The sequence below is a fragment of the Gopherus flavomarginatus genome, chromosome 2 (genome assembly GCF_025201925.1).
Source record: "Gopherus flavomarginatus isolate rGopFla2 chromosome 2, rGopFla2.mat.asm, whole genome shotgun sequence".
Classification (NCBI taxonomy): Eukaryota; Metazoa; Chordata; order Testudines; family Testudinidae; genus Gopherus; species Gopherus flavomarginatus.
Window position 1 is genome coordinate 291,876,118 of NC_066618.1, and position 9,147 is coordinate 291,885,264.

Below are 9,147 nucleotides of genomic sequence, written 5' to 3' on the forward strand. Positions count from 1 at the left end.
TGAATCTACATTTTCTTTCACATATAGTGCCACTCCTCCCCCTGCACGACCTGTTCTGTCCTTCTGATATATTTTGTACCCCGGAATGATTGTGTCCCATTGATTGGTCTCAGTCCACCAGGTTTCTGTGATGCCTATTATATCAATATCCTCCTTTATCACAAGGCACTCTAGTTCACCCTTCTTAATTATTTAGACTTCTAGCATTTGTGTACAAGCACTTTAAAAACTTGTCCCTGTTTATTTGTCTGCCCTTATCTGATGTGCCAGATTCTTTTTTATGTGACTGTTTACAATCTGATCCGGCCCTTACATTATCCTCTTCCATCCTCTCTGTTCCTGACTATAACCTGGAGATTCCCTATCATCAGACTCTCCCCTGAGAGAAGTCTGTGTCCGATCCACATGCTCCTCTGCAGCAGTCGGCTTTCCCCCATCTCTTAGTTTAAAAACTGCTCTACAACCTTTTTTATGTTTAATGCCAGCAGTCTGGTTCCACTTTGGTTTAGGTGGAGCCCATCTCTCCTGTATAGGCTCCCCCCATCCCAAAAGTTTCCCCAGTTCCTAATGAACGTAAATCCCTCCTCTCTACACCATCGTCTCATCCACGCATTGAGACTCTGAAGCTCTGCCTGCCTACCTGGCCCTGCATGTGGAACTGGGATCATTTCTGAGAATGCCACCATAGAGGTCCTGGATTTCAGTCTCTTCTCTAGCAGCCTAAATTTAGCTTCCAAGACATCTCTCCTACCCTTCCCCGTGTCATTGGTACCTACATGTACCCAGACCACCAGCTCCTCCCCAGCACTACACATAAGTCTGTCTATGCCAATGAAACACTACCCCATGTCCTATGTAGCTGCAAGCCCCATTCCAGAGCCTAGCAGCTGCGCCACAACACCATCCAAGATTGACTAGTCAGAGCCATCCTTTCACCTGTGGGGAAGGTGGATGTAAACTCTGCCATCCCCATCATCATCAATGAGGACCAAAACAAGATTATCATGGTGGATGTCACAGTGCCCTTTGAGAACAGGACCCTGGCTTTCCGCGAATCCCGAGGTTGAAAGGTGGAGAAATATGCCACTCAAGCCGACACCTTGAGAATTAGGGGTTACCAGGTTCTGACTCACACTCTGATCATTGGAGCCCTGTGCCCCTGGGACCCCAGTAAGGAGCAAGTGTTGAGAAAGCAGAATTGGTGAACGCTACGCTCAGCTGATGCAGCAATTCATGGGATCAAACACCATCAGGTAGTTGAGGGACATCTATCTAGAACACATCACCAGACAATGGCAATACCAGGAGAGATGAGCTGGAGTGCCAATGAGAAATACAATTGGAAAGTAATAGAAATACCTCTCTGGTGATTATATCTTCTAAGGGACAACCTATCCTAAATGCTCAATTACTGAGGGACAATCTACATTCATTCCTATATTTGCTCTCTACAACCAAATCTCTGTATAATTTTTCATGAGTGATGTACCCGAGTATTGAGAGTAAACTGTACCATTAAATTTATTCTCCTAAATTTAAGTTATTGCATATTATATACTAAAAGTATCATATGACTTTTAAACCAGATTTTGTACTTTTAGGTAGTCGAAGCACTACATCCAGATGTACAGACACTCTTTCCTTAACCTGTGTATTATATAATTTTAACATTACTATATACTGTTGAAAGATGCCATGTTTCAGTCTAGATATGAGTAGTGATAGGTTAGTTAAGGGCTCATTTCCAATGTCTTACCTACATCACATGGGTGCTAAAGCCTACTGTTTGTAGAATACCTTGAGACCTTCAGAATGAAGGTGCTATAGAAATGCAAAGTATTCATCATTACTGTGTTACACTAGTTTAGCTAATGTGACATTCTGAGCCGTTAATTCAAGTGCGCCTATAACAATGGGCACACTTACAGGTGCTCAAATACTATAGGGGAGATTGTGGCTGTGATTCAGCACACACTGATTTGCATGGAACCAGGATTTCACCGGATTATCTAGGTAGGTAGCCAGCACGTGGGCCCTAGATCCATAATAATGAAAGACGGAGCTCTGGAGTTTTCTTCCTCACAATCCGTCCTGTTGTCCATTCGCTCCGACAGCACAAAGGTCCTGCTCTGTAACTAGAACTGCCACAAGCGAGCACTCAGAACACCGTGTCCGCATATCACTGGCCAGGGCAGTGGGCCTGGCACGGGTGACACCGGAGCTCCGCTTTGGTGCGGCGCCCGGAGCGGGAGAGGGATGGCGCCGGCCCGGCGGCAGCCATGGAGCACGACCCTGAGGCGACACAGCGGTGCGTCGCGAGCGCCAAGACAAGCGCTTAACCCGCCGCCCAACGCCTCAGCGAAGAGCAGGGCGGAGCCTCGCCGCGGCGCCGCGCAAAAGGGGTGCCCAGGTGCATCACGGGAGTCGTAGCCCTCCCTGTGTCACCAGTCCGCTAGCAGAGCAGGGTGGGTGAGGCCAGCTGAGGAGCGGTGCATCACGGGAGTTGTAGTCCCCCGCCTGCCCTGCTCCCAGAGTGCACGAGCAGCCTTGTGGCAGAAAACTACAACTCCCAAAGGGCTCTGCTCCGCGGCCTGGCGCTTTTAAATAACGGTTTTAGGGGAGGGCTGCGAGAGGTGGCGGTGGCTGCCGGCTGGGTAGGAAAATGGCGGCAGCGAGGCTGAGCGGCGGAGGCGGGGAGAACCGCCTGGTGTCGCTGCCCCTCTCCCGGATCCGGGTGATCATGAAGAGCTCGCCGGAGGTCTCCAGCATCAACCAGGACGCGCTGTTCCTCACCGCCAAGGCCACGGTACCAGGCTCGGATCTCCCGCCTCGGCGCTTGGCGGGGAGCCGCCCAGGCGGGCCCGGATCCGAGCGGCTCCCCCCACCGTGAGGCTGGGGCCGGGGCTGTTGGCGGGACGGCAAGCGCCTGAGCCGATGGGCTGGGCCCGAGTCCAAGCGAGATTCGTGCTCTTTGTTCTGTGTCCCTGCCCGCTCCTGCCCGCGGGGCACGTGCAAGGGGCGCATACCCTGCTGCAGGCGAGTCTTGCCAGCCCCTGGGGGGTGCGCAGGGGAGGTGGGGCAGGAGGGTGTAAATGTAGTTTACACCCGTTATCCAAAGAAGTGGAGGAGAAAAGGGAATTGTCCTGACTCTAGGGTTATGTATGTTGTAGCCTGGCATGCGGCAGAAATCGGCCTGTAGGGGCCTTTGGCATCCCCTGTCATGCTTCTGTTGAACATGGAGTATTCGTCCTATCTGTCCCCCCCCCCCCCTGTTAGTGAGGAATCACTAATGTGTAGAGATTAGATCACCATAGACTCATAGGTCAGAAGGGACCAATCTGATCTTCTAGTCTGACCTCCTGCACAAGGCAGGCCACAGAACCCCACCCATCCAATTTTATAACAACCCCTATCCCAGGACCGAGTTATTGAAATCATCAAAAATGGTTTGAAGACCTCAAGCTGCAGAGACACCACCAGCAAGCGACCCGTGCCCCACGCTGCAGGGGAAGGCGAAAAACCTCCAGGGCACCTGCCAATCCGCCCTGGAGGAAAATTCCTTCCTGACCCCAAATATGGCGATCAGCTAAACCCTGAGCATGTGGGCAAGAGTCACCAGCTAGCACCCAAGAAGGAATTCTCTGCAGCAACTCAGTACCCATCGCATCCAACATCTCCCCGCAGACCACTGAGCAGACCTGTCTGGTGGTAATTCAAGATCAATTGCCCAAATTAACGATCCTATCATAACATCCCCTCCATATACTTATCAAGCTTTGTCTTAAAGCCAGGAAAGTCTTTTGCCCCTACTACTTCCCTCGGAAGGCTATTCCAGAACTTCACTGCCCTAATGGTCAGAAACCTTCATCTAATTTCAAGTCTAAACTTCCTAATATCCAGTTTATACCCATTCGTCCTCATGGCTACATTAGTACTAAACTTAAATAATTCCTCTCCCTCCCTAACGTTAACCCCCTTGATATATTTATATAGGGCGAGCATATCCCCCCTCAGCCTGCTTTTGGCCAGGCTAAACAAGCCAAGCTCTTTGAGTCTCCTTTCATAAGGCAGTTTTTCCATTCCTCGGATCATTCTCGTAGCCCGTCTCTGAACCTGTTCCAGTTTGAATTCATCCTTCTTGAACATGGGACACCAGAACTGCACACAGTATTCCAGATGGGGTCTCACCAACGCCGTATACAACGGTACTAACACATCCTTATCCCTGCAGGAAATACCCCGCCTGATGCATCCCAAAATCGCATTTGCTTTTTAACAGCCGTATCACATTGGCGACTCATAGTCATCCTGCTATCAATCAGTACCCCAAGGTCCTTCTCTTCCTCCGTCGCTTCCAACTGATGCGCCCCCAACGTATATCCAAAATTCTTATTATTAATTCCTAAATGCATGACCTTGCACTTTTCACTATTGTATTTCATCCTATTTCTATTACTCCAGTTTACAAGGTGGTTCAGATCTTCCTGAATAGTATCCCTGTCCTTCTCCGTGTTAGCAATACCCCCCAGCTTCGTGTCATCCGCAAACTTTATTAGGACATTCCCGCTCTTTGTGCCAAGGTCAGTAATAAAAAGGTTAAATAAGATCGGTCCCAAAACCGATTCTTGAGGGACTCCACTGGTGACCTCCTTCCAGTCCGACAGTTCACCTTTCATAACGCCCTCTGGAGTCTCCCCTTTAACCAGTTCCTTATCCACCTTACAACTTTCATATTCACTCCCAGCTTTTCCAATTTAACTAACAGCTCCGCGTGCGGAACCGTGTCGAACGCCTTACTGAAATCTAGGTAAATTATATCTACTGCATTTCCTTTATCTAAGTAATCCGTCACCTTCTCAAAGAAGGAGATCAGATTGGTTTGGCACGATCTACCTTTAGTAAATCCGTGTTGCAATTCGTCACAATTACCATTGACCTCAATGTCCTTAGCTACTTTCTCCCTCAAAATTTTTTCCAAGACCTTACATACTACAGACGTCAAGCTAACAGGCCTATAATTACCCGGATCACTCTTATTCCCTTTCTTAAAAATAGGAACTACATTAGCAATCCTCCAGTCATACGGCACAACCCCCGAGTTTACCAGCTCCTTCACGAGTCCCTCAGATTTTGTGTCTTCTTCTGGACTTCCACAAGCATCTCCAGAGGGGAAATCGCATGCGCTTTTGGATGCTTCATGTGATGTTTTTCCAACCCCCTTCAGCAAAATAAAACTGACTAGGCACAGGAGTTTTAGTTGAAAATCACTATGCACTTCCTGTCAACACAGCCAGCAAAAGTAGCATGTGTAGAAGCTGCACAAATGGGATTATCGGCTTAGCTACTGAACTGTGAAGATCCTGCATCACATATTAATGTCTGAATTTTGACATGGTTTGAGTTCTTGAAATTTGTTAAATCATTGAAAAGCTCTAATAAGACCAGCACATGATCCAGTTGACCATATAGGTTCCTGGCTATAGCCATGGAATACAGCATTAAACTTTTCACTCCCACTAAAGCCTGGTCTACACTACAGCATTAGGTTGATGTAAGGCAATTTATTTCTCTCTAGTGAATTATTTCAGTCTATACCAGGGATTCTCAAACTGGGGGTCATGAGGGGGTTGTGAGCCTATTATGTGGGGGGGGGTGAGTTGTCAGGCTCCACCCCAAACCCTGCTTCACCTCCAGCATTTATAATAGTGTTATATTTTAAAAAGTGTGTTTAACTTATAAGGGAGGGTCACACTTAGAGCCTTGTTATGTGAAAGGGGTCACCAGTACAAAAGCTTGAGAACCACTGGTCTATACAGTATGGCCTTACTCTCTCCAATAGAAGTGTCCTACTACACCGACATAACTCAACCTCTACGAGAGGCATAGGGCTTATGTCTGTGTAGTGTAGACACTGTTACTTACATTTACTGGCTGTCGTTCTTGTCAATTTCAGAGCTCTGCTGGAGCCATGAAACTGACAAGAAAGTAGGCTTCCCAGCTGGGCAGCCGCACCAGGCTTCCTGGGTTCCTGCTAGGAGCACAGCTGTGCACAGCAGGAAGCTCTATCCCCAGAGTCTGGTTGACTGCCCTGTTCAGGTTGGGAGTTGAGGGAGGGCAACTGGCAGGGAGCTACGTGCGGAGCTGAGATCCCTGGCTCTAAGCCTCCAGCACTGCCCCTCTTAAGTTGGTGGAAGTGTCCCTGGTGAGGGTGCACATTACTGACAGAAGAAGGACGGTGTGAATATGAATCATTGTAATAATTACTGTGGTGGTTCGAGTTGACCTAACATGGGTTTAAGTTTATAGGGTAGACATGCCCTAAGATAAAGCTTTGTGAATAGAGATAGGGCTTTCATTCAGTGGACATGACTTCTCCATGAGCGATGGACTTACATTTAGTACAAATCAACCTGCCTCTCTCTCTCTTTTTTTTAATGAGGGAGGAGTGTTTTTATCATTGTAAGTAGTGGAAAGTGTCAAGCTTTTTTGCAATATTTAATCACATACCTGCAGAAATAATTTCTTGCTGTCTTCTGATCCCAGTAAAATCTGCTGCAGTGATGATGAACTTGATGGAGTGGCACAAATTAAGTTAGTCTAAGACCCCAGTTTTGCAGTTGGCTACTCGCAGACGTACACCTCTTCTGCTCACACAGAGCCATATCGAAATTAGTGGGACTCTGTGTCAGGGCAGGGCAGTGCTTGCGTGCAGTTAATGGCAGGATTGGGCCCTAAATAAGGGTTTGAAGAAGCATTGCAGTCAGCTGCGCACACAGGAATTAATAATTTGACATTTATTTGTGTTGGTTGTTTTTTATAGGAGCTCTTTGTCCAGTATTTAGCCACTTACTCCTACAAACATGGCCGTGGGAAAGAGAAGAGAGCCCTGACCTACAGTGACCTCTCCCATACAGCAGAGGAATCTGAAACATTTCAGTTCCTTGCTGGTAGGTACAGCAGTTGTGAGAAATCAATATGGGCAACTGGAAAATAAGATGCAGCTCTTATTGTAGTAGTAGTTGTCATTGCAAAGCTATTAAATTCTCTTTTTGGCTGTTAAACTCTGTTGCATTTAACTTACTCATGGTCCAAATAATTGACAGGCATTCTGCATGAATGAATGGGTTGCTTTTTCCATTGATGCAAAAATACACCATCATGGGGAAAAATTAATGTAACAGTCATACTTGACATTCCAATAACTTCAAGCTACTTTTTTCTAACACTGTTTAATGGTATCCCTGAGTGGTGGAGAGTCTGATTTATAAATGGGAAAGCTCAGGTTCAGAGTGATTAAAGTGACTTAAAAGTCAGTTTAAGAGCTAGGAATAAAACCAAGGAAGTATGTGACGCCCATCTTCTGCTTTAACCAATAGACAACACTCCCTTAAATCTTTGTAGTGTTTGGGGAAAGAGAAGGACTCTACTGGTGAATTTTAAATTCACAAATGTCCTTTCAGACATTGGCTTATGCCACAATCGCTGTTGTCTTAAATCCTTTACATTGGTTGGGCATTTAGAATAATGCATGTCCTCTTCAAATACGTTCTTTCGTCTAAGGAGTGAGACCTCCTTGTTCATAAGATTTTTACTAGTGCACCAGCCTCACCTTCTTACCGTTCTTGGGCTCATAACAATATCATTACCCTGAATAGGCTGCCTACATTGAGTGCAGGGAAATAGCTTGTAAGGAATATAAGCAGAGTAGATATACTTAAGTAATATATTTGATCTTTTAAGTGAAAAACAAAGCAGAATAAGTGAGTAAGACTTAAGAAATTAAAGCAGCATTAGAATCACTTAAACAAATTCCCTCATATGGCTCACTTATACCTTAATTGGACAATATCTCTCTAAAATCACATTGGCTACATTCCTATTCCAAGGATACCAGTTAGATTAGAATAACTTGACTATTCCCTAGCCTAAAAAAATTGCATCCCATAGACTGTGAGGCTATTAGTTGCTGTGATTTTGATGGTACAGTCATAAATTATTCTAAATCTTTTTGTAACTGTTGAAAATGATTGCAAAAGAAGGAATTGTGCCTTTCAGATATTTTACCAAAGAAGATCCTAGCTAGCAAATACCTGAAAATGCTTGAAAGAGAGAAGAGGGATGGAGAGATGGAGGAAGAAGAAGATGATGATGATGATGATGATGACGACCAAGAGGAAGAGAGTGAAGAGGAAGATGCTGAATCTTAAGGGTGTCAAACAGCTAGCTTTATAGCTAGTCTCTTCCTGCAGTATCAAGTTTTGGATTGACTCCCTGATTTTTTTCCAAGCTAACCCACACTGAGTTGGGGGGTGGGAGGGGGAGTGTTGGAAATCCAGCATCTGGATTTACATTTGAAACAATTGGATATTAGTCTCCTTAAAGGAAGGAATTCTGCACTTGGATATGGAAAGCCAGGGGGATTGTACATACATACAGATCTTGAGACAAAATCAGCTCAAAAATTATTTTAAAATAAGATCTTTAGACAATCATTATCCAAATAGAAACAGCCTTGTAGGCAACCCTCAGCATCAATTCCAAAGGCCCTGGCTCTCTCTGGCTAGATGGGACCCTTGTAGCTAATACTTCTGCTTAACCAGTAGGAGTGTAGCACATACTTTATCTACAGTTCTTACTCTGGAAGCCAATGAACCAAACCTGAGATAGAATCTCCACCTGTTTTCTAGCATGCTGTTGGAGCAGTACATGTGGGTCAACCCCACAGAAACTGTAATAGGCTACTATTGTAATACAGTCTAAAAAACCAAATCTGCAAGGAAACTGGATCCAGGGATAGATCTTTTGCAGTCCCCGGTGTCGCTCTGCAGTTGTATTGGTATTAAGAAGTAGAAGTGTTAGCTAATGATGTAAATACGTATATCTAGATCCCACCCCCAAGGGAGGATTCTACTTTTGTAGCTTACTGCCTGTAGTACTCTACATACCAACACCTGTTTGAGTTTATTAAATATAGTTTGCTCTATAGCAAGAAAATGAACAGTTTTTACCATTTGAGTGGTAGACCTGGTGTATTTTTACTACTATAAAAATGGAAAATGTCCTGTGTGTATTTTCAAAAATACTTTTTTTACAATAAATATTTTTTTTAAATGTGGAAATTAATGCAGAGACCCTTGACAGCACTAT

The 9,147-nt window shown here is 45.4% G+C and overlaps 1 protein-coding gene across 1 annotated transcript; it reads left to right on the plus strand.

Annotated features, from left to right (window-relative positions):
• The first annotated feature begins 2,619 nt into the window (after window positions 1-2,619).
• On the plus strand, window positions 2,620-8,344 carry CHRAC1 (chromatin accessibility complex subunit 1). The gene is made up of 3 exons (XM_050941442.1): window positions 2,620-2,806; window positions 6,821-6,947; window positions 8,056-8,344. Exons 1-3 carry the CDS (start codon window positions 2,663-2,665, stop codon window positions 8,205-8,207), a joined length of 423 nt encoding a protein of 140 aa, XP_050797399.1. The 5' UTR covers window positions 2,620-2,662; the 3' UTR covers window positions 8,208-8,344.
• The last annotated feature ends 803 nt before the right edge of the window (window positions 8,345-9,147 follow it).

Bases quoted from the DNA above. Each gene is read 5' to 3' on its own strand.
- CHRAC1 (XM_050941442.1), top strand. From the start codon at position 2,663: ATGGCGGCAGCGAGGCTGAGCGGCGGAGGCGGGGAGAACCGCCTGGTG. The intron at 2,807-6,820 runs GTACCAGGCTCG...TGTTTTTTATAG, and splicing joins TCCTCACCGCCAAGGCCACG to GAGCTCTTTGTCCAGTATTT. The intron at 6,948-8,055 runs GTAGGTACAGCA...TGTGCCTTTCAG, and splicing joins AACATTTCAGTTCCTTGCTG to ATATTTTACCAAAGAAGATC.